General features: G+C 52.3%; 2 protein-coding genes across 2 annotated transcripts in view; one reads left to right on the top strand and one right to left on the bottom strand.

Annotated features, from left to right (window-relative positions):
- Positions 1-1753: 1753 nt before the first annotated feature.
- Positions 1754-6822, top strand: TMEM74B (transmembrane protein 74B). Its single transcript, XM_058563034.1, has 2 exons — positions 1754-1898; positions 5834-6822. Exon 2 carries the CDS (start codon positions 5875-5877, stop codon positions 6571-6573), a length of 699 nt encoding a protein of 232 aa, XP_058419017.1. The 5' UTR covers positions 1754-1898; positions 5834-5874; the 3' UTR covers positions 6574-6822.
- Positions 6823-21561: 14739 nt separating this feature from the next.
- PSMF1 (proteasome inhibitor subunit 1) overlaps positions 21562-26774 on the bottom strand; it is a 39462-nt gene continuing 34249 nt past the window's right edge. Inside the window, exons 5-7 of the mRNA XM_058563032.1 lie at positions 23837-23890; positions 22533-22691; positions 21562-21989 (exon numbers count right to left, since the gene is read on the bottom strand). Of these exons, the coding sequence (XP_058419015.1) occupies positions 21938-21989; positions 22533-22691; positions 23837-23890 (265 nt within the window). The 3' untranslated portion in view covers positions 21562-21937. The remainder of the gene's footprint in view (positions 21990-22532; positions 22692-23836; positions 23891-26774) is intronic.

Raw genomic sequence — 26774 nt, 5'->3', positions numbered from 1 at the left:
AGCTTCTGCCTCTCGGCACTTATTTTTTCGTGGGGATGACAATAAACAAAGAAGTAAGTTGCTGTCAGGAGTTGATCAATGCTATGGAGAAAGATTCAGAGTTAGGGAGTAAAGGGTGCTGGGGCACTGATGGTTTTAAAAGCGTGGTCTGGGAGAGTGTCTGTGAGAAGGTGACATTTGAGCAAAGACTTGAAGGAAGGAAGAGAGTGAGCTCTGGGATATCAGGAAGAGTGTGCCAGCCAGAAGGACCAGCAAAGGCAAAGGCTCTGAGGCAGGACTGTGCACGATTGAGGGAGGGAACCGTGAGCACTTTACAAGGACTATCTCATCCAGTCCCCATCACCCTCACTAAGTCCATTTCACAGATGAGGAAACTGAGCTTCAAGGGGGAGCCTTTTGCACAAGGCCACACAGCTGTGAGTGGTGGTGATGGGTTCGCGTGGGAGTCTGGTGCCACAGCTAGCTTCCCTTTGAAGTCCCCAACAACAGGCCAGGCCTCTGAAGGAAGGAAGAGACTGAAGCCTTCCCATCCCTGGAGGTCCCGTTCAAGTCTCCGCCACACCTGCCTCAAAGGCCCAGGTACCCGGCTTCCAGGGCGGCCTCCGCTCTCCTGGTTGTCGATGACCGCACAGCACTTCGGAGCAGGACAGGGCAGGCTCTCCCATGAGGTGGCTGAGGAGCCAGGACAAGGCAGCCTCATCTGCTGTCCTTCCAGATGGCCGGCCTCTGCTGACCTTCTCAAAGCCCCGGGAGCCTGCATTTTCAGGATCCCTTCAGCAGAGGCCAAAACTGAGGCTCCGAGAGGTGAGAGGACTAATCTGACTGAGGCCTCCTGAGTGAGCTGGCCACAGTCTTCCTGGAAACCCCATGATCTTCAGACCAAACTCCTCTCTGGGCTTGGCTTTGGCCCCCCCAAAATGAGCACCTCCTTAACTTTCATGCTCTAGGCACCTCACTTGACTCACCTTAATCTGGGTCCTGCAAAGGCAAGAAACAGTGAAAGTCACCCTGCTCACCACCTGTTCACCCACACCCATCGCTCTGGGCCTTGTCCTCCAAGAGCTGCTGGTCTGATGAAGGAAGCTGGCACTTACAGAAAACCACAACTCTCGGACATAAGGACAATAACTCAGGCAAAGGGAGAGCCCGGCTGGAGGGGCCCCTGGGAGAGGGAGTGTGTGGGGGAGCCAGGAAGGCTTCCCAGGGGTGGAGGCACTGCAGCTGGGCCTTGGAGGGCGGGAGTGTGTGTGCCATCGGCAATGCCCCAAGAGAACACCCCTCTTGGGCTGTGCACCCGCTGTCCCACAGAGAAAGAAGAGCAGGGAAGAAGGCGGGGTTGAAGGGGCTCATCAGAGGCTTCCTTTCAGCCTTCAGGTGGCGCCCTTGAGCCACGGAGCCGCACGCGCCGGAGAAGGCTACCCCGATCTGAGGACCGGGAGAGGACCCTGGGCTCTACCTGGGAGCTGTGTGTGGGGGGGAGGAGGGGTGGGAGGTGGAGGAAGAGTCTGGGCTTGGCGCAGTAGGGGCTCCCCAGCGCCCAGGAGAGGCAGGCGGCGGGGGGAGGGGTCTCCTTCGGCACCCACCCCCGCGCCCCGCCCCTGCGCCCGGGCACCGCGGGCTCAAAGCTCCCGTTCCCTAAGCCCAGGCGCTGGCGAAACAGATATGCCCTAAGGGGAGGGGGGGGAGGATGGAGCCGCACCCCCCCACCCTTACCCCAGTCGATCACCCGCCTCCCTGTCCCTCCCCGCGCTAACTCTCCGGGCGCCCTCGCCGGCCGCGGGCGGAGCTCGATCCGCCGCGCTCGGCGATCCCCGGCTCCCGCCCCTTCCCCTGTCGCTCCCTCCCCGGAGCCCGGGCGGCCGCGGCCGCCGCCGTTCAGCCCCGCGCGGCGCGAGCAGGTACGTGCGCCTCGGCAGCGGCTCCGGGCCGGGCCGGGAAGGGGGCGGGAGCCGGGGAGGGCGAGGCGGTGGCGGCCGGGCCCGCGCGCTCCCGGACTGCGCCGCAGCAGAGACACCGGCCGGCGGGCGCCGGCTGCTGGGAGGCGGGTGGGCGCCCGGGGAGGACGCGCCCTCGCCCTGGCCCGCCGGCCGCCCAGCGCCCTCGCTTCCCGCGTGGGGAGGCGGGGAGGGAGGCCCGGCACAGGTATGCACGCGGAGAGGAAACTGCGGGGGTCGGCAGGAGGCTGAGGGCCCGAGGCGGGGAGGGGCGGCGGCAGAGAGCTAGCCTGACCTCGCGGCCCGGCCGAAGGACATGCGGCGAGGGGACCCGGGCGCACGCCGGTCCTCGCGGAGCGCGGTCTCCCTGGGCCGCCTGGCCGCCCTGCTACCGGCGCCGCTCGGCCCGGTCCGGCCTGGCCTGGCCCGGCTGCTTTTGTGGTCAAGGGCAGGAGCAGGGGGTGTGAGTCGCGGGCAGGCGGGCGCGCAGGTGCGGCGGGAAGCCGGGGTGCTGGGGCTTTCTGCGCGGAACTTTGGGTATAACAGCGTGGACCTGCGTGTGCGTATGTGCGCGCCCCGAGGCTTTGTGTACAACTCGTGCGTGTGTCTATCCATTGGGTTTTGTGAAGCTTCACACACGCCTGCTGTGCGTCTGTCTCCCCGCGTGTTAGCGCGCGCGGGAGGGTGGGGTGCTGGGCTCGGGGGGTGGGGGGGGCGGTCTTGGTGGGTCTGGCTTAGATCTTAGCAGTCCTGGGGGTAGTTAACTGTGTGTGTGTGGCCAACTCTACTCCTTCCCGGGGTGTGGGTACCAGTGTGGTCTGTGGATCCGTGGGTCACACTGCTCGGTTTCCCGTGTCTGTGGATGCTGCGGGTGGAAAAGGCCCCAGGGCTGTCAGTGTGGAACTGTGATGTGCCTCTCAGGTCCTGTTGGACCGCAGATGAAATCGGAGTGTAACTGGCACAGGTGCAGAGTGTGAGCACAGGACACCAGCATCTTCGTGGGTTTGTCTGTCTCTGCGTATGTTTTGGGTGATTGACTGGACATGCCCTGGTAGGTATCTCTGAACCTGTGGGTGAGAGGGAGCCTCCTTTTTCTTCTGCCCTCTTCCTAACTCTGACATCCTAAGGAAAAAGTTTTGGGCTCCTGCTGGGTGAAGAGAGCCCTGCTCGCAGAATTTGGGTGCCCTGGGTTTCCTCTGGGATATGGAGGCATCAGTGTGTCCGTGTGGGAAGGGGATTCCTAGACCACTCCAGGAGCTGAGTTCTGTGGAGGGTGTTGAAGACCTGGGAGGGGTGGGGGGGTGTATCTGGACCCCCAGTGGGCAGGAGCGGTCACCACCACTCCCTGTTTGTGGCTGGCCACTCAGGAAAATGCTTTTGATGCCAAGAGTAAAAAAGCCAACCAACACCCCTCTCCTCTGGGTTTACTGGAATGTGGGAGCAGTCTGGGCAGAGCCTGGCCCTGAGTAGGCATTCCTCGGCCCTGGGGGGCGGGGGTGGATTGTCTGCCTGGGCAGGTTGCCAAGCCATTCCTGAAGGCTGGCTGTGCAGAGGGCTGGGGACCCAGATGGAATTCAGACATATCCCTGCCCTCAAGCTGCTCCCGGTTGCTGTTCAACAGTGGGATAAAGTAGAGAGTCCACCAGTGAGGGCTGGATGAGCCAGGGAGGGAGGGTGGCATGATGCCACTGGTACAGGGGTGTGTGGGTTTGCAGGTTTGTATAGGTGATAACAATTCTTAGGGAACCTGTGTTCAACTCCCGGCCCCCACATGCATGCCATGGTATCTTGGCCACGTTTTGTAAAACAAAATTCCTGCTCGTGGGGCTGGTGAGGGTTATACAGGACACTCCTGAGTGAAGTGCCTGCCATAGGGCCCAACAGGGAGTGTGGGTGCTCAGTCAACATTTATTAAATTGGAGCTCAGGAAAGAGGGAGATGGTGACAGAAATGGGTTGTAAGTGGAAACAGGCTTTGTACTCAGATGAAAGGCCCTGTGTGTGCTAAGAGGAGGTGTCTGAGGCAAGTCCATGTTGGAAGGAAGATCAGAAAAATAGAAAAACGTGCCTTCCTGCACTGAGGCTCTTTGAATTTCATTCATTCATTCATTTTCACTTCATTCATTTGCTCATATTCTCTCCCTCTCTCTCACATACATACACAGTCACAGAGCACTAGAGAATAAACTCAGGCATAGGCATGCAGAGAAACATCTAGAATCGTGTGTGTGTGTGTGGGTGTGTGTGCAGACACACCAGAGTGTATGAGCCACTCTGCACCTGGGGGTCTCTGTACAGTGTGGGGACTTGGGTCTGTGTGCCTGGGGCCCCAGCTGTGTGTTCCCCCAGGGCACTGATGTGCACTGGGGATGGTACTACTGTGGGCTCAGGAATTCTACATGTCAGGTGGGGAAGGGGGTGGAGGGGGGACCTGTGGGGGAGAGCCCTGGATCTGCTGAAGGGAGGGCTCCATCATCAACTCCAGCTGAGTGCTGTAGTGAGGGTATGGGGGCCAGATTCTTCCATTTCGCAAGAGGAGCCAGGAATCCAAAGTTTAAAATGTAAAATCTTTTGCTTTTTATATATTGGCAACCAAAACATCAAAAAAAATGAACAGACCAGAAATGAAAAGAAAGCAAAACTTTTATGAACCAAATACAGTCTCTGGGCTGTAAGCTGGTATCCTTTGGCAGGAATGCACATGTGCTGTCTGTCTGTCTGTGGGGATGTGTGTTGAGGTTCTTGGGTAGGGTATCTCCTCTTTGGGCAGAGAGTGCCCCCTCCTCACTTCCCCTCCCTGCTCCCCTCCTGTGGTCTCATCCAGGTCTCCCCTGCTTCTACTTACAAACAGGCATTTGGCTTTGACCTCAGTCGTGGCTCTCAAATACGCTCCTCCCTCTTTGTCCTCCCAGGCACCATCCATGCCTCTGTTGACTGTGCTGGCTTCCTCCCTGGACCCCTGCCCTCCACTCTGCTCCTTCCCATCCCGTCAGCCCTCCATGCAGTAGCAAGAGAGAGCTTTCTGGAACCTGGGCAGATGTCAGCACTCCTTGCCTCCCTTGCTCCTCAGCCTGGCTTTCAGAGTCCTTTGAGAGCTGGCCCCAGCTGACCTCTGAGGCCTCCCCCCCCCCCCGCCCCCAGCCCTCTCCGGAATGCCCTCATCCCCTCCCACTGCTGGGGTATTTCCTGCTTATCCTCTGAGGTCTGGCTCAAGTGCCACGAACTCCTAGAAGCTTCCCTCTCTCCTCTGTTCCCACACCACCTTCCTCATTTCCCCCCCGCCCCTGCCTCCAGTCACCCTCACCTCACCGCAGCAGTGTCCATTCATTGACATGGCTGGGGCCTTATATGCATTATGTTATGAAATCCTCACATCAGCCCTGTGCGGGAGGTTTTGCTTATTTCCCGTTTAACAGATGAGAAAACTGGGTCTGAAGGGTCCCATCACGTGCCCAAGTTCAAGTGGTGAAGCTGGGGTTTGGACCTGACGCCGTTGTATCTAAATTCCCTCCGTCATCATCAGAGCTCACGACTGGTATTTAGTGAGCACTTACTGTTCTGAGTACTTTGTGTGGATTATCTCAATCCCTACATCAGCCCCGTTACATAGGGAGTAGTAGTATTAGTGTCATTTTATAGATGGGGAAACTGAGGCCCAGAGAGGATAAGTGAATTGCCCAGAGCCACATGCCAGCCAGTGGTGAGCAGGTTCCTAGCACGGTTTGGACCGCACTGCTCGTGATTGTCTTATTCCCCACGGCCCCTCTGTCTGCGGGACCCCCAGGTGGGACTGTGCCTGACTCACCTTCAGACCACTCGGGGCCTAATGCAGTGTCTGGCACCAGCAGGCTCTTGGTAGAAGTTTGCGAAATTCGACTGACTTTCTGTTTTCTCTTCTAGCTGCAAAGGGGCCCAGGGATGAGCTGGGGCCCTCCTTCCCAATGGCATCTCCCCCTGCTCTTGAACTGAAGACACTGAGTAATGGCCCCCAGCCCCCAAGGAGACCAGCTCCTCTGGGCCCGGTGGCCCCACCCAGGGAGGGTGTGGAGAATGCCTGCTTCTCCTCCGAGGAGCATGAGACCCATTTCCAGAACCCTGGGGACGCCAGACTGGGCAGCTCCCCCAGCCCCCCCGGGGGTGTTCCCTCACGGCCCCGATCCCAGAGGGACGATCTGTCCCTGCGTTCAGAAGAGGGGCCAGGTGTGGAGCCTGTGAGCCGCCCAGTGGATTATGGCTTTGTGTCCGCTTTGGTTTTCCTGGTGAGCGGGATCCTCCTGGTGGTGACAGCGTACGCCATCCCCCGCGAGGCCCGCGTCAACCCGGACACAGTGACAGCGCGGGAGATGGAACGGCTGGAGATGTACTACGCCCGCCTGGGCTCCCACCTGGACAAGTGCATCATCGCGGGCCTGGGGCTGCTCACGGTGGGCGGCATGCTCTTGTCGGTGCTGCTGATGGTCTCCCTGTGCAAGGGCGAGTTGTACCGCCGGCCCACCTTCGTCCCCGGCAGGGGCTCCAGGAAGACCTATGGCTCCATTAACCTGCGCATGAGACAGCTCAATGGGGACGGGGGCCAGGCTCTGGTGGAGAACGAAGTTGTCCAGGTCTCAGAGACCAGCCACACCCTCCAGGGGTCTTAAGTAAGAGCCCACCCAATCTGGCTGCTTTAGCTGCAGGGCCACAGGCCCCCAAGGCCTGGGGTTTCAGACGGAGCTGCACAGAGGGCCCTGTGGAAGCAGTCTTGGATGCTGAAGGGGCAGCCCGGGGCCTGGCCCAGTCTCCCTTTGGGAGAACAGCCCCCTGATCTGTTTTGTAGCCTGAGGTTTTGCACAAGGTTTTGTTTGAAGGATGGCTTCTGCTGCTAAAAATACAAAAGTTTGGAAACTGCTGCCCTTGGAGGATGGGGTTTCTTGGCATTTCCGAGGATTGAGAGCTGCTTGAAAGGCGGCCCATCCTGTTCCTCATGCCTTGGGGAATTCTGGGATCTCTGCTCTCCTCATCAGCAAAGTGTGGGTGTTGGGCGACCTTGGAGGGGCCCCTTTCAGCCCTGACCATCTAAGGTGGGAAGTGGCTTCACCATGAGGAGGGACGTCAGCACTGGGGTGACCCTCCCCTCTCCAGGCCTCAGTCTCTGTGCCTGTGAAGGGAGAGGGTTGGACTGGACGATCCCTGGGGTCCCCCCAGTTCTGCCCGAGGAATTGGAGCCCAGTATCTGCCTCCAGCCACTCCTTCAGGGGAGGAGGGTGTCCGGCAGGTGCTGACCATTCGCCATGCCATTTTCTGGCCCGGCCTCAGTGGCCACCACGGTCAGCTAGCCAGCAGCTCGCACGGTCCTGCTAAAGAGCCCCCTAGGTCCCCAGTTAGGCTGGATTAAATCCAGAGTTTGCTCCAGCCTGGTTTTGGTCTTGGGATCGCATTACCCGCAGTGACTAGATCTTAGCACACATTTTACAAAGTCAAGCGCACAGTTTTCACAACTCCCTGGACAAGAGGGCTCTTATACAAGAAAGGGTGAGGGCTTGGTTGTGTTTCTGTGGACACGACGTGGGCCTTCTTCACCTCCCCTCCTCAGTAGTATGTCTCTTGAGCCTGACCTTATTCTGGTAGCAGAAAAATCAATTTTTTTAATGTTGAATTTGTAACTTCCCCCACCTCCCCCTCAGCAGTGTAGTACAGCCGCAGTTTATTTGGGGAGAAATCAGGCACGTTCTGGTGGCCTGGAAAGTCCAGCCACATGGATCATCATTTATTCTGTTTCTCCTGTGGAGTGTTTCCAGGCTCTGTCCAGACTTTTTAAACTGCTGACAAGGAAAGGAAGTGGGCCCTGAGAGGCAGGGAGATACAGGTGTCTGAGGACTTGGGGAGGCAGGGTCCAGTCTGAATGGCCCTAGGGGGCTTTGAAAGGACCTGCCTTGTAGGCTACTTGTGTGAAGACTCTGAAGGAGTCATTTCAGTGAGCCCCCTGACCCCGTGCAGGTCCTACTTCAGCCGTCTCAGTTGGCCCTGTGGGCCTGCACCTTAACTGTCTCTTGGGGGTGGGAGGGCGGGGTGGGCGAGGGGTCTGGAGGCCAGAGCTGCCCTGATCAGCTGTAACCTGAGCCTTCAGTCTAGAGTTGAACATCCGGGCAGTGTAACATCACAGCTTCTGTGACAGATCAAATATCTGCTCCTGCGGGCAGGTGTTGCCAGGAGCAGAGGGGGAGGGCTGGAAGTGACAAGGGCTCTTCAGCTTGGCCTGCCAGGTCCTGTTCCTGGTGTTGAAGGGGTGGGGCTTGAAAAGAACAAAGCCTTGAGATGGTGAAAGATTCACAAGCCCCAGGGCTTCCACTGAAGTGTCAGTTTCTCCCGGGCTCCCAGTGAGGAGTGGATGAGCCGGCACAAGCCGTTCTAGGTAAACTCCAGAACTGAACATCCCAATGATAGGCTAAGGCATTTCAAATCCATAATGATAATAATAAAAATATCACTTCAAGCCATATGGATTACTGTGACAGTGGGGGACTCGTTTGGAGACCAAACCTGTTGAGTGCATGCATCTGGGACCATCAATTCATATCAGTTTAAATGCAATGAACTGTGTTTAGGGGCTAAATCTGTTAGAAGATTAAATCCCAGGAATCTCAGGTTTTCTCCAAGCCAGAGAAGCCTGCTTTGCATCCTAATGCAGAAACTCCCTTAGAAAATGTGTGTAATGGATCGAGGCAGTCATTACTTCGTCAAGGAATTAAGAGAACTTGAGAGATGCCAGAAACATTTCCCCAGGATTGCAGCTGAGATCTCCCAGCCGGTAGATCAGAAACAGAGTTCGGAAGGAGTCGGGCATGGAGGAGGGTGCCGAGAACTTTCTTTGCAGGTTTTTCTGGGGATATGTGTGGAGTGGTCCGGGGGACCCTGTGGTCGCTGGAACGTGCCTCACCTCCAGGAACTGCCTCTCCCACCTGACATGCTACTGGGGTCCCCAAACCTTGCTTTTCCTGGTGTATCAGAACAGGTATTGATTTTGCAGTTGGTAAGACCTGGGTTTGAATCCAGGCTCTGCCATTTACCGGCTGTGTGACCTTGGGCCAGTTACTCCACCTTTCTGTATCAATTTCTTTATCTGTGAAGTGGGATGAATGAAAGTTCAGCCTCAGGGAGGTAGTACAGATCAGAGACAAGATAGAGACCTGCTGGTCTGAGGTCCAGTCACAATGATCATTCTCCTTCCCCTCTCAGTTGGGATGACTCGATTAAGCCCAAACCCTCAGGCTCAACCCTTCTGCCTTTCTTCTCTCACACCTCTCATTCTACCCATCAGCAGATCTTGTCCTGCCTTTGAAATCTGACCACTGCCCACCCCTCAGCCACAATTACCTGGTCCAATTGCTCATTGGCATCCCAATTTCTCTCCTGCCCACCCTCCACCCCCAGTTCATCACCAGATGATCCTGTTAAAAGGCTAATTGGCTTAGGTCACTCCTCAGCTCAGAACCCTCATATGGCTCCCTCTCACTCTGTGCAAAAGCCAAAATTCTCGCCACAGCCAGAGGCAGATTTACCATCCAGGCCCGTCACTTGCACAGGCCCTGAGTCAAATTTTTATTTGTAATTTTGATTTCTTTTAAGGGTAGCCCCTTATACTGCATAAGCTTCGGGTCCCCGCAAACCTGGGTCTGTCCCTCACAGTAGCCTATAAAACACTACGTAGTCTGGCCCTATGCCTCTGACCTTATTCCCACCCCTTGCCTCTTTGCTCACTCCACTCCAGCCACACTCGCCTCCTGGCCATTCCTCAACCTTGCCAGGCACACTCCCACCTCAGGGCCTTTGCACTTGCTGCTCCTTCTGCCTGGAGGGCGTGTCCCCTCAATATCTGCAAGGCCCACTCCCTCACCTCCTTAGGGGCTTTATTCAAATATCACCTTCTAAGTGAGGCCTTTGCTGACCACCTATTGAAACTGCACTCCCCTCCCCCCAGCCTCATCCCTCTTTTCCTTCCCTGCTTTATTTTTCTCCGACCACTCACCACCACCCAGCAGGCTGTGTCTTGTACTTATTTACTCTCTCTCTCTCCTACCACCTCCTCCACTGGAATGCAGGCTCCATGCGGGCTGGCATTTGGGTCTAACTTGCTCCTAGTGCTAGAACAGTGACACACAGTAGGTGTTCATTGTGAGTGAATGAATGTAACAGATGTTTCCTCTGCCTGCTGCAGTGAGGCAGGGCCCTGTGCAGGGGCCTGGAGACCCACAGTCCCTGCCCCCTGGAGCCCCCTCTAGGGGTGAGATCAATCACACAGAAGATCAGGTGCCCAGAAGTATTGAAAGAGCTTATTGTGTCACTTGGTCCTGAAGTTGGAGCTTGGGAACCCATCTGCCTTCCTCTCTGAGGGCCTTGATGCTGCTTTATGTGGGAGAGGTAGACGCGTCTCCCCAGTGGGGGAAGACCCCTCTTGCCCAGCCTTGTCGGGAACAGCTAGGATCCAGCTAGTCTTGGGGGACATGTGCTGGGTGTTTAGGAGCCTGTGAGATAGATACACCAGCCTGATTCTTCCTCATCCAAGGAACTCGAGTGCCCAGGCCTGGCTTGGGAACCCCAGTCTCCATCAGCACACCTGCTCACTTCCCTCAGACATCCTGTCATCTCTCTGCCAAAAATGCCTGCTGCCTGAGACTCCATTACTGCTCCCTTCCTTGGGAATAAGCAGACCTTCTCTGGGATTCTCTTTAAAATGTCCTCCTCCTCGCATGTACACACCTACATATACCGTCATGCACTGCATACCGACAGGTATGTTCTGAGGAATGCGGCATTAGGCGATTTCGTTGTTGTGTGAACAGGAGTGTACTTACACAAACCTAGATGGTGTAGCCTACTACACACCTAGGCTGTATGGTACTAATCTTACGGGACCATCCTCGTGTATGCGGCCCATCGTTGACTGAAACGTCATTATGCAGCACGTGACTGTACACGCACATGCACACACGCAGGAGCACACACTGTGCGTGCATACACACATGCACATACATTGTGCATGAACACACACACACAAGGGCTTTCTCTTGTCTGACCTAGCTCAGAAGCCAAGGACACATACTCTTTTGAAGCAGCTCCAAGCCAGGGCAAGCCCTGGATTATTGATAATGTTTTCTCTTTCTTCAGAAGCCATAGGCCTTGCAGTTCCCAGGATGCTAACCTCACAGCAAGAGTCAGGTTTCCCTCTCCAGGCTAGGCTGGTACCTCTGTATCATTCCTGCTCTCCCACTGTGTGGTCCTGGGCCGGGAACCAGGTGAATCAGGTCCTGCAGGTCACCCACTCCTGGTGGGCCTTTGGGCAAATCACCCCACCTCTCTCGTCCTCCAGAGTGAGCTTGGAAACCTTCCCACTCTGCCTTCCCCAGGGACTGAGGGGATCAGGAAACACAAGCAGAGGGCTTTCCAAAGTGAAGAGCATGGTTCTGTGTGTCTGGGGAGCTTTGGAGGGGCAAGAGGAGCGGGGAGGAAGGGAAGCATTATGAAGAAGCCATAGGAGGCAGAGTTCTGTGTTCAGTCTGTGAGGAAGGCAGGGTGTTGGTGGCACTGACAAAGTAACGGAGATGCCCTCCAGTTGGAACTGTTGGTTTCTCCCGGAGAGAGTGGACTCCCCTTGATGTCCCCAAGGAGGTAAATTTCAGCTAAGGGAAGGAGAAGCTTGCTGAGATCTGGCCTGGGTTGGAGTGGTAGGGAGCTCCTTGTCAGTAGAGGTATGTTAGCTTCTACTAGTCAGGTGTTGGGTATCTCCAGGGATGGAGCCTAGTGGAGTTGGGTAGGATTTAGTCAAGAGGCTCCTCTGGCTTCCAACACCCCTCCTTGGAGGAGAGCCAATGCCCCAGTGGCCAGAGCCTGGCTAAAGACAGTAGCAAGCCTGGCCCTGTTGTATCTCCTTGTCTTTGGCCCAAACACCCTCTTCCCCAGATCAGTCCTCTCCCTGGGTCAGGCTGTTCTTGAGCAGAAGGGCAGGCCCGCAATATCTGACTGGTGCAGAGGGTGGCAGGATCACCGCCTTCCTCCTCCCAGGGGGCCAAGTGCTTCTGAGCTTTCTCCCTCCTCAAATCTCAGAGGGATCGGGGGCAGAGCCCTTTCTGCAGGGGGTCCATTGAGGATCAGCCATCAAATAGGAGTAGAAGGGCACTGGCTCTGGAGCCTGGTTGCCTCGTTGCTTGGTGGATGCCTAACGCCCCGAGCCTCTGTTTCCTCATCCGTTAAATAGGGGTGCTAATAGCACCTTCCCTGTAAGGCCTGCTGAGCGGTAGATGAGAGGATACCTGTAAAGCACTTAGCATAGTGCCTGGCACTTCATCATCGCTCAATAATGTTAGCCGTTGATGTTCATTCGTTCATTCACACCTAATGTGCATTCTTGCCTGGGCAAGGCACTGTGGGGACACACGGGCCCTGCCCTTGAGTTGGTCACAGACTATCTGGGGAAACAGGACAGTGCACAGCAGGCTGTGTGTTTGGGGGGGTGGGGGTGCAGAAGAGGTACCCCGTCTGATTGAGTTGGGGTCAGAAAAGACTTTCCTGGAAGTGATGATGTCTAACAGGAATCTTAAACAAGAGGCAGTATCTGACGTGGGGTGAGAATGGGGAGCAGGAAAGGTAGCCTGGGCAGAGAGGAACAGCATGAGCAGAGGCTCAGAGGCATAAAACAGCCTGGTGTGTACTGGGGAGGGGCAGGGGTAGGAGGGAGGTCTGCAGGTTCTCTGCTAGAGTGTCAAGATGAGGCATGCTGAAGGGCAGGGGCATCGTCGTGGGGCCTTGCATTTCATCAGCTATAGAGTGGGGGCAACCAAAGTCCTTAACTCGTAGGGTGGTTATGAGGACTCTGAGTTCATGCTGGTATAGCACTTAGCAGGGGGCCTGTACGGTACATGGTGAGAGCTCACTGTCAGCCATTATGATTGCTTGCAGATGTGTGTGGCAGGAAGAATCTCCTGATGGTGCGTTGTAGGGGTCACATGGCACTGGGGAGGCCAGTCCATGGGACTATCGGTCTCCAGTTGCAGCCAGAGAACATGACCTCGACCTCCAGGTCTCCATCTCGGCAGCCTGTCCCTTCTGGGCCTCCAGCTGCCAAGGTCAAGGTGACGGTTTCTGCTCTCCTGGGCCCGGGGGAAGGTTAGTGAGTGGGAGGATCTTCTGGCAGGAAAGCTGGCCCCAGGGGAACAGGGAAGGCAAGGGAGGAAGGAGGCTGCCATGCCAACCACTTCCCAGGTGGCAGAGCTTCTGGTCCAGTACTGACTTAGGGTCAAGGGCATTCAGAAAAGACCCTCTCTCTCCCTCTCTGTTTTTCTCTTCCTCCAATCTCTCCCTATTCTCCTTCTCTTTTTGATTCCTCTTCTGTGTCCACATCTCTTTTCACTGAAGCCACTCCTGGGGGGTGAGGTGCCCACAGGTGAGTTGTTAATTGCTGACTCACCTGCCAGCCATCTGACTCTCCTCCTGAGAGCCTCCACTTCCCCCAACACAGATGAAAGCAGAGGTGCAAGTGCAAATGCCTGCTGGGCTCAGCAGGTGACATTCACGAGCGAAGCAAGTGGCTGTGGGCAGCAGTGGCAGGATTAAAGGGGTTCAGCTTCAGCTCTGGCTGCCTGTTGCCCTATGGTGGATGGACTCAGGGTTGCACGAGCTCCGGACTTTTCAAGAGCAGCTGGACATCTGGACCTTTGTGTGAGTAAAAGGATGCTGCAAGTGATTATCCCACTGCCTGAGGACTGATGGGCCAAAACTGAGAACAAGGGAGTGTCCAATGAGATGCCAACTGCTGGGGCCAGACATCTGCCCCTCTCCCCCTGCCCAGGGCTTACTAAGCCCTCAGAGATGCGGGCGCCCTCAACAAGTGGACTAGCCTCTGCCTCCCAGCTGGAGGCTTGCTGAACTGCAAGGCCTACAGACCACTTGAGCGTTGCCCATCCAAGATCCTTCACTCATTCTTTCAACAAAGATTTGAGCACCAATTCCATGCTAGGTTTTGAAGGTTTAGCACCCAACAGTTGAAAAACATAAGGAGAGTATTCTTGAGAGGGCCTCAAATGTATCTTCTGTAGCTCAGTGGTGATTGTGAACATGGAGACCAGGTCTATTTCTCACCTGGAGAATTTCTGATGTGGGAGGCCCATAGGAACAGCCTGCGCTGGCTTGAAGGGATGGTGGTGTTGGGGATCAGGAAGGAAGAAGGGCAGTGCTGCATCCCCTCCCAGTGTGCTGAGGCCCTTGAAGGTAGGTGAAGGACCTCAGTGTTCCAGGGCTCCAAGTGTTGATGTAGGGAGGGGAGAGGAGGCTGGAGCTGTGGGGTGGCACAGGTGGCTAGGCAGCCCAGCACACCGCCTCAAGGAGCAGATGGGCCATGAGCCTCTGGTGGACTGGACAGAGACCCTCACTCCTCTCTGCGAGTCCAGGATGAAGCTCTCACCATCCCCGCGAATCATGCATGTTGTCTACTGGAGACCCCAGCATCAACCTCCCCCCCAACCAAAACAAAAAAATCCCCCCACCACCAAAATCCAGTATGAATTAGGGTAAGTGCACCTCCCCCCACCCCCCATCAGCATGGCCAGTGAAGAGAGACTTCATTTCTCCCTCTTTCTCCTCCCCACCCCACTGTAGTGGAGGAACAAGAGTTCAAAAGAGGTTAGAGGAGAACTCTTGGAACTGGATGTGAGTTGGAAAGTTTTAAACTGGACTGGACTGAGTTTGAAAATCACGGTGACCAGTTAGTTGATGGTTGGGCCCTAGATGCTGAGATGAGAAAGGGGGATTTGACAGAGTTGGATAAAAGAAAATACTTTATGTTTGTACATTTCAGTGAACCAGTTATGCATTATACACGTTAGATCATCAAATTTTTTAATGAAATACAGTGTTCTTTCTGTGCCAGGCATTCTTCTAAGGTTTTACATCTACTAGCTCATTTAAACCTCACAGCCACCTTGAAGAGTGGGTGCTATCATTAATTCCATTTTACAGATGAGGAAGCTGAGGCACAGGGAGGTTAAGGGACTTGCCCAAGGTCACACAGCTGGTAAATAGCAGAATCAAGACTCAGATTTAATAACATGCAGGCCAGTCAGAGCATGTTTGTGGACGGATCTGGGCTGTGGGCTGCCACTTTGAAGCCCATCGTTTAAATGAGAATGGGGAAGCTCTGTGGGGGAGAGGAGGGCAGGTGGGGGAGTACTGAACTTGGTCAGGCCCACGGCCCACTTAGAATCATGGAATCTCACAGATGGGCAGGATCTTGAAGACAGTCGGCCCACCTTTATCCCCATTTTACAGCTATGGAAAACCAAGGGGGACAGGCCTTGCCCAGGGTCACCATGGCTCAGGCCCCCTGCCTGTGCCTCTCTTCTCATAGGATTCTTACGTGAATTTATGTCCTGTGAACCAAGGATGCAACTGTGCTCCTGCGGTTCTAATCCGAAGGAGAGGGGGAGGGCGGGGATCTGTCCTGGAGGCAGGACACCTAGGTCCAGGTTCCCTTCTTTTAGGGATGCCTGCCTGTCCCCTGGAGTTGGCCACCCTGGACTGGGAGCAGCAGGCACCGGCCTATCCTGGCCCAAAGGCTGCCTCTGGCCGTGGCACATAAGGTGGGCGCTGACCAGGGTGCTGAACCTACATGGCGCCGTCCTCTTAACACGCAGCCTAGCTGAGGTTAGAAAGGGAAGTGAGAGGGAAGGGGATTCTCATATTTTGTCACTCAGGGACCAGTATGACTGTTTTGGGCAGTGTTTAGTGGGAAAGCCTTGGAGCTAGGATTTCTGTGGTCTTCACGTCCTTGGGAAGGTCACTCACCTGCTCTGGACCTGCTTTTTCATCTGTTCAGTGGGGAAAGTAGCTCCCATCCTACCAAACTCAGAAGACTGAGGTGAAATCACGTGGAGCCAGTGACAGAGCCTTGCGCAGAGCCCAAGCCCATTTCAGAGGCTCACACTCACAGAGGCTTCGTGGCCCGTTTCTCCTCTGTGGAGTGGGGGTCACGCTGGGTGGTTTCTGCTGCTACTAACCTAGGTGCTCTGGGTGCTGTGGCTGAAGGTGGAAGTGCTCAGAAACATGAGATATGCTTTGCAAATGGGACTGATTTGGGAGTCTGAGACCATCCTGGGGATTATGCAGCATTGTTCCTTTCTCACACAAGTCCTGACGTGGTTTTCCCACTTCAGGAGTAGTTTTTGCCCAGGGATCCATGCTCCTCACCTGGACAGGGTGTGGGTCTGGGTACAGCAGTTCTACTAAAAAGAGCACTGGCTCTAGAACCAAGCTGACCTAGGTTCCCATCATGCTTCTGCCACTTGCAGAAGGGCAAGCCCAGCGCCTCAACCAAGGCTGCTAACAGTGTTTCCCTCGGGATGGCCAGGAGTACAAGAGCCCAGGAAAAGCCTAGCACACTGGGGGCACCAGACGCGCTTGTTTTCTGCACTGGAGGGCAGCCTAAGGTTCCCTTCCTCTTGTTCATGAGTGCCTAGCCTTACCTTACCCAGATGGCCTCCATGCTAAAGACAGCTCCAACTATCTGTTTATAAGACACATTATTTGGCTGAACTCTGCAACAATCTTTAAGGTAGAGGTGATGCTCATTTTGCAGATAAGGCCACAAGCAGAGGGAGGGGCAGGAGTCACACCCATGCCTGCCTGATTCTGAGACCCCTGCTTGGCTTTGGGCAGATTCCTGGACCTTTCCAAACCCTTTTTCTGGTCTAGAAAATGAGGATAGTATCTCATTATAGTTGTTATGATCTGAAGATATAATGTATGCCACATTACAAGGGTACATGCATATTTAAAAACATATACGAGAACACATCTGAGTGACGTACAGGGGCAAGGGAGGGAGACGACACCGGGTAAAACTGGAAACACTTAAAATGACGGGGTTCTCGCATGCATCAGTCATAGTGTGCTATGAACCAAGAAGACTGACACTATTCTTCCCACCTGATATTGAGGTGAAGGAAAAAGATACAGTTTGTACACTAGAGCGTCTCAAACTCTAATGTGCACACAAACCACTTGGGGAACTTGTTAAAATGCAGATTCTCATTTAATAAGTCTGGGGTGGGGCCTGAGATTCTGCATTTCTAACAAGTTCCCAGGTGAGGCTGCTGGTTTGAGTGGCAAGGATATGGAAAGTCTTCCCTTCCCTTCTCAGGAGTCCTCAAACTTGCTTGATCATATGAATCACCTGAGGAACTCATAAAAATGCATTAAAGGCCCTTCCCTAGCGAACTGGATCCAGGTCTGGGTTGGGGCCAGGATGTACTGTGTACTTTGAGCAAGCATCTCAGGAGACTGGTAGGCTCAGGTGAGCTGGGGAAGCACGGCTGTGGTACGCATCCACTCATGGCCCATGGTGTAGACAGACATACGAGACTGGCTCCCTAGACCTCTGTCCCCATTGCACCTTCCTGAAGGAGAGGAGGGAAAAGGGAACAAAGACATTTTCCCAGGCTCCCTTGCAGCTGTGGTTTGCGAGGTGATGTAGGTTCCAACTGTCAGATGCATTCAATTGAGCCTTGAATTTGGAGCTGAGCTGAGTGGGGGGTCAAGGTGGCAGTAGGAAGGGCATTCACTTCTGGTGCAGATCTAGGCAGCTGCCATGTGGCTCTGGAGTCTCCTGATCCCAGATCATGGTGATGATAATGTGATCTTGCTGATCTCTGTATATAAACCTTCTTGTTTAAAAAAGCTAAAGTAGTTTCCGTTTACTGCAACTGAACCCCAGGACTAACACTTCAGCAGGACCCTCCTACTGTCTCCTCCCTCTGCACCCCCATCACATTGTCACTCTCACAACACTCACCTTACGCAGCTCATATGGAACATGGCCTTTCACGTGGTCAATCTTCTCTATCAGACTGCACCGTCAGCCTAAGCAGACACTGGGCCTTCAACTTTATACCTTCACCTGGCCCTGTCATTGCTGCTCCCTGCATTCTAGCATCTGTCCTTACTCACCTGGGTCTCGCCACCCCTCACTGCCCACCATCCTCACTGCCTGCCACTGCTGCCTTCTGACCCACCCTGCAGGTCTGATTCAAGGCCAAGCACAGCCGGAGTGACCTGGGGTGTCCCAAGGACAAGCAACGGCTGGGGACTTGGATGCTTGCATCTCTCCTTCGGGGCACAAAGCCGAGAGTGGCCCACAAGCATGCCAGCTTTACAACAGAGAAAGCCGCGGTATGCGTGTGGGGGATCTTTCCTCTTCTTGATGGTGGACCTGTCTTACTGGAACTGCACCAAAGTAGACAAGATTAGAAGATGATAGAGGATATTAATTGCTACATAGATTCTAATTTTCTTTGTGAAGAGGCATGGATCAGTAACAGAATGTCGTTCGTGACAGCAGGAAGGAAGGCCGGGAGGGAAGATGGGTTCTAAGAGTGAGGCTGTGTGGGCTTGCCACTTGTTTCCTAACTGCATGTCCACAGATACTGACCTGACTATAATATATTCTTGGAGTCGGGGTCGCAAGAGACTCATGACTTCATCCTGGAGGTTGACAGACTGAATAGACAGATGCAATGAGAAATACAGCCAACTCTAAGAATTGGGAAGGAGACAAGGCAAGGAGGAGAAGGTGGGGATGCAGGGGCTGCCAGAGACGGTACAAGTGGTCTATGGCACTTCACCAAAGGACAAGATCTGGAACCAGACCTTTATTTTACTTGTAGGGCACTAGATGAACAAAGAAATTTCAAACTAAGCAGAAGTGATGCCATGAACCTCATTAGACCTGGAAAGGTCATGGGAACTCCCTTATAGACAGGACCTGTCTTATAACACATCCAGCCCAGAACTTCCCCCAAAAGTCAAACCCAGCTCCTCTGTGGCTCACCAGCCATGGTCATCCTAAAGTGGCTATCACCAAAGCCATGGTCTGCTCCCCAGGGGTGACTGTCTCTGGTCTGTGCCTTGCTTGGCCTAGATCAAAATTCTTTTTTTAAAAAAAACAGAGGACAAAACCACAATGAGATGCCACTTCACAGCCATTAAGATGGCTATACCAAGAACACCTCCAAGTATTGGCAAGGATTTGGAGACATTGGAACCCTCATACCCTGCTGGTGGGAATATAAAATGGTACAACCATTTTGGAAAACGGTCTGGCAGTTCCTGAAAAAGTTAAACACACAATTACCAAAAGATCCAGCAATTTCACTCCTAGGTACATACCCAAGAGAACTGAAAACATAAGGCCACACAAAAACTTGTACACAAATGCTCATAGCAGCATTATTTGTAATAGTCAAAAGTGGAAACAACCCAACAGTCCATCAACTGATAAATGGATAAAGAAGATATGGTATGTATCCATACAATGGAACATTATTCAGCCATAAAAAAGAATAAGGTACTGATACATACTACAACATGGATGAACCCTGAAAACCTTAAATGAAAGAGGCCAGACACAAAAAGCCACATATTGTGTGATTCCACTTATGAGAACTGTCCAGAATAGGCAAACCTTTAGAGAGAGAAAATAGACTAGTGGTTGCCTGGCGATGGGACGGGGAGAATACGGAGTGATTGTTAGTGGGTATGGGGTTTCTTTTTGGGGTGGTGAGAATGTTCAGGAATTAGATATGGTGATGGATGCACAACACTGAATACACTAAAAACCACTAAATTGCACACTTTAAAAAAGGGTGAATTTTATGAATATGTGAATTATATTTCAATAAAGCTGTTACTAAGAAAAATAGGAACAGGTTATTAAGTGCTGGTATTTATTGTTAAGGCTCCAACTTTTCAGGTGCCACAAAACCTGAACCATTTCCTTTTGCTGCTTGGTGATTACCTGGTGGTGGCTGGAAGGAGGCAAGTGGCCCAGACCACAACAAGCACTGACAGCTTGACCTGGAAGTTCTTAAAGCCCCATTCACTTCCCCCACATAACAGCTAAGACATTGTCTGTGTTCCTCAGTGTCCTTGATGCAAGGAGACCCATTCAAAAAATGGCTGATTCTGCAGATGAATCACTAAAGTTTCTGTTTTCAGAAAACAGAATTATGTATATGACTATCCTTTCAATCTTTGCTACTAGAAAATCTAAGTGGCAAATTTATTGTTTCAATCTTGTCTTTTCCTTGAATCAGGGTCCTGAAAGTTATCTACCTTCCCTGATTGTCTGATGGTCTCTGGTCTGATGTTCCTTTAAATACTTCCTTTTATAATAAAAGATGCTTTTAGGAGCAAATTGCCCCAAGTCCTTTTGGTAGCAGATATGGTCCAATTTCAAAACAAAAACATTCCACCCACTTGCCAGCACTTGAGGAAGAAGACTCTGACTGATGATTGCATCTGCAGCCCTGCCTGACCTCTGAGTCTTGCTCCAGAGCAGAGCTGCTGTAAAGGCTTCAAGGTGGTCTTTTACTAAATCAGTGCTTGAGATGGGGTCTGCCAGAAATGCCCAGGGAGCCTACTCTTGCTAGCCTCCTCACCAGGCCCAGCCCCCATCCAGGACTGACCCTGGGCACATGTGCCAGTTTAGCTTACCCCCAACCCACTCTCAGGCAGGGCAGACAGGCAATCCCAGGCTATAGCGTATTAGTAGACACCTCTGAAAGGCTCTAGTAGCCCTCTGCCCACAGATAAATATTTATGTCCTAATTTAGGGGAAGGAGCCCAAGGAGCTAAGAAGTGAAGGACCCACCCATGGCTGAAATGCTAGTTGTGGAAGGAAAGTGACTAGTGCCTTGAGCTCTTGCCTCTGAGCCTGGTGCTCTATGGTGCTCTTTCCACTCCAGCACAGGGCTTCATCACTGACCACGTCTGCCAGGCCTCGGGCTGAAAAGGATCCAGAGAACACCAAAGTCAGGTGGGCCTGGACGGAGGGCAAAGGCTTCCAGAGGCCTGGGGGTGAAATGCCTTCCTGGGTTGTTTCTTGCTTCACTAGCTCCTCCATCCACCCCAGCCACTGGCTCCCAGAGGCTGGGCTCCCTGCTCCTCCCCAAGTTCAACACCATACTCAAATGGAGCCCACGCTCCCGTGCTCGTCTGGGCCCCAAGGGGGACGAGAGGCACAGAGTTACAACTGTAGGTAAGGACCACACAAAGCTTTGAACCTTCATTCTCTTCCTTTTACACCAGTTCCTATGGGGCACCATACACAGAAGCAGATGTCAGAACGTTAGAGCAGGAAAGGCACTTCAGAGTTCATAGGTGGGCATGAAGGCCCTGGGAGAGGACAGGACTTAGGGTCACTCAGTAAGTTAGTGGCAAAAATGAGATCAGCCCTCAGGTCTGTTCTGTCTCCTCCTCTGTTTATAGGCTGCCATTGCCCAGGCATAGACAGACCCAGAGGACTGGCTCAGATAGGCAGAACTGGAGGATTCTGCCCTTTCCAGCAGGATGCAGTCTTCCTGCAATGGGCCTGCCCTCGTGAAAGTCATCCTTGTGGCCTATGGGGTTTCAAGTCACTCGTTTTCATCCACGCAGCCAGACTGGGACCCATCTTAGTGATGTCAGGAGCAACTGTAATTTATGAAGGGAAGGTGCCTGAGAAGCAAGAATGGGCCCTGGGTAGGAAAAGAGTCATTTAGCCCCACAAAGATTCAAACTCTCAAATCTCATAACTGGAAGGAGCTGTGCAGTAAAGAAATGCAGGAGACTGGCAACATGATTTTTGTATTGACATTTGGTTCTCAATAATAACATCCAAAATGCGTTCTGTTCTTATAGCACTGTAGCTGGGACTGCATTGGGCCGAGGGTATATGTTGCCGAGTCTCCCTTAGGAAGCAGGGAGGAGCTGGTGACAAGAGTGAGACACTGATTTCTCTTTGGGACCTATATACAGCCAGGTGGAGAGCTGCAGTAGGTGTCTTGGCTCTGATAGGGGGTGGGGAGGCAATCCCAGCCAGCCTGCAAACACATGGGCAGAGTCCCTTGCCCCCAGCCCACAAGAACACGGTTGCTGATGGGGCCAGTGGTGGCAGCTCCAGGAGAATGGAGGGAAGGCTGGGATGTTACATTCTTGAGGCCTTCACAGGTACATGTCATCGTAGCCCGGCGGGGGGAGATGGTCTGGGTTAGGTCTGGAATGGAAAGAGGGGTTGGTGAGTTGGAGTGATGGAGGGCCAGGGGCACACAGGCAGACAGGGCCCTGAGCTGAGTGAGCCTGCCCTCCAGGATGATGTGGTGGTTCGTGGAGTTTAAGAGCGTGTGCTCTAGTGTCAGACAGGGCTTAAATCCTGATTCTCCACCTGGGATAAGTTACTTCATCTTTCAGCGCCTCAATTTCTGCAGCTGTAAAATGTGGACGGTAATATCTACCCACGAGTGTTGACATAAGGATCCAGTGAGTTCCTGACAGACTAAAACACACACTAACACTCGCTAAGTGTGAGCAGCAACTCCTCCTCTGAGTCCTCCCTGAGGGGAACTGGGGGAGGGAGGCACTGAGGAACGGGGCTCCAGGGAGGCATCAGGCAGGCGCCTGGAGGAGGCTCCCCTCTCATGGCAGCAGGGGATGGAGCTAGTGGCAACTCTGCGCCTGACGTGAGACATCTTCGTTCCTGCAACACTGAGCTGAGCTGCCAGCAGGTCCTACTTCTCAGCAGCCCTGAGCGAATACCTACCCAGACGGGCTAGTCCCAATGGGTCCAAAGGGGTCAAAGCGTGCTCCTGGGGGCACTGCGCCTGGAGGAAGCCGGTTTGGGAGGCCCGACGACGGGTCAATAAGTGCTCTTGGGAAGCCGGATCTCAGGGGATCCACAATCATGCCACCTCTCCGACACCTGAGGCAAGAAGGAAAGCTAGGTAAGCAGGAACGGCAAGGAGCTGTTGAAGAGGTGCAGGAGGCAAGAATGGACTAAGAATGACTGGGATATCTGCTCTGGGCGGTTCAAGCAGACATGTATGGATGGCTGTCTGAGTGCCAGCAGGAAGCGGGCAAGGGCAAGGACACAAAGAGCACTCCTTTCCTGGCATGCATGGCCTGTACTTTTGGTTCTACAGGCTCCCTGAGCCTGCAAAATTGAGACCTCTGTCATGACCTACACCCAAGGGGGACAATTTGATTAAGAACTGGCGCTAGAACTTGCCAAGGTCAATGCAGAACTATCACAAGGCTCTGCAGGGCACTACTTTAGGTCTAACAACTAACAACAGCATTGAGACAATGCATGCTGCTAGCTTCTCTGATGTTTCCTTAAAGGACCTCAGGGAAATCTATGACTGCCTGTGGGTTGCCCAAGTCTGGCTCCCGACAGCATCTGTCCCTCACGGAGTTCCATGGACCTGACCTCATGGCTCAAACTAGGATGAATGAGCTGATCTTCCCCAAACTTTGAGGTTACTGTTCAAGCTTAACTGCAAGCTTACTTTCCCCACTGTCTAAAAATGAGATGCTCAACTTGGGGTCACTTTGTAACAGAGGTTAAAATCTATTTTGAATCAGTCAGAGAAGACCGTGTATAATTGAGGCTGTAATAACTTTGTTGCGTGTATGACAAGAAGCACACAGAGTCTAACGGGGATCAGAGACTCCTCTTATCAAGTGAGGGGACCTCTGAATAGCCCTGAACTGCTCTAAGGTCTGTAGCCCACCTAGTGCTCTTCAGTCTGCACCTGATAAACCCCCGTGGTATCCTTCCACCTAAGGGAGGACTACTGTCTTCCACCAGGGCAAATGGGGCCAGAAAACAACACAGAAGCTGCCCGCTGGGCTTGCTCGGCCCCTCCCCAACACTCAGAGCCCTCCTGCACCGCCCTGGGCATGGCAGAGCAGAATGAGTGGTGGTGATTTCTAGGCTGCTCAGCAACAACTGCCTCCCTCACCCCAAAGGAAGACTGATGAAAAGCTCTAAAATTAGAAGATGAGCTAGGGCTGAAAAGCCACGAGAGCAAGTTGTGTTGCTGTCAGCACCCCAGCAGTACTCACCCAAAGGGGTCTAGGTCCTCTCCCCCGACAGCAAACGGGCCCAGGGGATCAGACCTGAAACAAACAAGGGACAATTATTGAAAGTCCCAGAGCAGCCGGGGGCCTGGGTGCCCAAGGGCCGGAACCTGACGTGCATGGGGTCACAAATGCACTCACTCCCAGGCACGGGGACAGGGGAAACGCCTGCATGAGACCATAACACAGGGATATTCCAAAGTGATCCTTGGCACAGACTAACACTGACAATATTACAATGGCAGTTATGTGAGGAGAGCTGAACACAAAGCTAAAAACATGGAAAATCCTAATCTCTGTACAAATTTTATCTGTAGAAAGATAAAAATGATAACCTCCAGATGAAATTTATTCACACCTTTTTCAAGTTCCTAAACTTTGTATAAAGAACCAAGAACTTTTAGATCAGAAAAATATTATTCTAAAACCCCAAACCAAAAGCTCAGATTTAAAAGCGTCCAAGGGTGGAGTGAGACGGGTGGTCACATACAGCCGGAACAGTGCTTCTCAACCTTCTGTTCATTGTGGCCCCTGCACGGAGCTTTAATACCACAGCTACTATGTATCTGTTTATGCACTGTAGCCCACTGGAGGGCCACAAACCATGTAATCTCTAAGATTTTTTTTACCCCCTACCAAGAACTAATTTTTGTCCTCATTGAGAATGCATGAACTAGGACCATAAATGAGTGCATGCTTTCTGGAGAGCAATTCCATCCTATATAATATATACACACACAAAATATATCTATCTTTCAAAATTCTTATATATCTTTATATTCTTTGATTCAATAATTTTACGTCTAGGTTTCTACCTTAAGGAAAGAATACAGAATTCAAATTAAAAATATCACCATAAAGACTTTAATCAAGGGTACTGGATTGGCCTAAATGGGGACCAGTTAGACACATTATGGTATATCCCTAAATGCAGTTGTGGAAACATTCTTAGAATATTTTAAAATAATGTGGAAAAATGCTTATGCTCTAGTGTTAACTGTGGGGGGAAAGAGGATTATCAATAGCCTAGGAAATCAACTGTGAAAAATGTATGTGTGGGTGTGTATGTATAAATAAAACTAGAAAGAAGCATACTGAAATATAAACAGTGACAGTTTTTCCTGGGTGGTGAGTTTCTTCTTTATACCTTCCTGGTTTTCTCTATAAAGGATATGGACACAGATACAATAAAACAAAAAAAATTTAGTGTTTGAAAAAGCATGCTTTGGAATCTGCTTGGAGCCCCAGGAAACAATACAAACCTGACAGTTCTGGGGCACCTCGAGTTCCTCCCAGACTTCAGGAAAGTCTTGTAAACAGCAGCTAATCTAAGCTTACAAGTAAGAAGCCATTAATTAAACAACTGGGAAAAAATCCAAATGTAGGTGCTTCTCCAGTCAGTTCTACCTAATGCAATGGAAACGGTATTGTGATTTAGGTGGATGTGGCTAGGTTTCCAAGGGAACAAATTTCTCCTGACCTAGGTTAGTGTTCCCAAAACATGGTCCGTGGAGCTGGTAGTCAAAGTTTCTGGTGGCCTCCAACATTCTGCCTTACTGGACAGACCAGGTGGTGCCAAAGGGCAGTGAGCATCTTACCTATCCCTACAGAGCAGCAAACAGAAGGGGCTTCTAGTAGGCTATAAAAATGCCTGGGAGAAGAGAGCCTTGACGGCTCCTGACACATGCAGCTGTCTTTATTTTTCTTTCCTGGGTCACAGAGTATGGGGAGGGGAGGAAAAACAGAGAACAATGGAGGTTAGAAAGGCAGCTGCGAGGCCCTCTTCTACAATTTGTGTACTTGAAATTGTCAGCATATCCTTTAGGTTCACACTCAACACAGCCGCACTGTAACACATGCACACTTCTGTGACCTCATGATGTACCTGCTTAGAATCCATTTTTAAAATAGTCTCAGTCATGGATGTGCAGAATGAGGTTCTGGGCATTTTACAAAAAAAGGTAATTTTTGTACATGGTCTCTGAAATCAAGCCCCTATGACTTCATCTGGTAATCAACTGAAGGAAAGAGTGTTTTAACCAACCCTGTAGGCAAAACTGCCTGGGCCCAATGGGCAGTATGTCCCCATTCCATAAGGGGCCCCTCCAAGGGATCTGAGGGTGATCCTGACCACACAACTTCCCCCTTATGGGTTCCCTTCTCCTCTTTGATAAAAACAAGCCTCTTTTGGGCACACAAATCCAGGTGACATCATTCTAACGGCTGAGGTCTAGTGAACTGGAAGGGCCTCAGGACTGGGAGTCAGAAGATGGGCCTGGACTCTGGATAGGGAATTAGCTTAGCTGGCTGGCAGAGGTCTGTCACAAACCTCTGCATCTCAGTCTTTTAAGATGTAAAATCTAAGTTGTAATACTCACAGGGTCTCCATGATGGTGAAAGTAGTACTGGATATGAACAGATTTGTTGACAAGAAAGGCTTGAAGAAGAGAATAACAGCAGCCGCCATTTACTGAGAGCTTGCTCTGTGTCAGGCACTGTGCTAAATTTAGTTTTTAAAAGATTAATTTTTAAAATTTTATTTACTAAATAGGCAATGCATTCACCAGTTTCAAAATTAAAGAATAAAAAAGGATACACAGGTCTATAACCTTAGGCTAGATGTGTTGTGGAATTCGGACTTTTCCATATTTTATAAAGGTCAGATGGGCACACCTAATGTGTATTGTGTAACACTCCCAAGCAGCACCCTGTAACCAGTACCCTAGTATTTCTGCAAAATGAGTGAGTATTCACAAGTAAGTGGGATAAATGAATATATAAGGAGCTTCATGCCACTTCAGGTTGGGTTGTGCTCCCAAACAAGGTTTGGCACCAATTTTATGAAAAGAAACTTGGTTTTCAGAACTCTTTTGATTTCAGAATTGTAGATAAGAGACGGTGGACCCTTAAAAGTAAAAAAATC

This window comes from Diceros bicornis, chromosome 19 (genome assembly GCF_020826845.1).
Source record: "Diceros bicornis minor isolate mBicDic1 chromosome 19, mDicBic1.mat.cur, whole genome shotgun sequence".
NCBI classification, from domain to species: domain Eukaryota; kingdom Metazoa; phylum Chordata; class Mammalia; order Perissodactyla; family Rhinocerotidae; genus Diceros; species Diceros bicornis.
The sequence above is the reverse complement of the archived record's forward strand: the minus strand, read 5'-3'. Positions and strand labels throughout refer to the sequence as shown.

Coding starts and splice junctions, on each gene's coding strand:
- TMEM74B (XM_058563034.1), top strand. CDS start 5,875: ATGGCATCTCCCCCTGCTCTTGAACTGAAGACACTGAGTAATGGCCCC.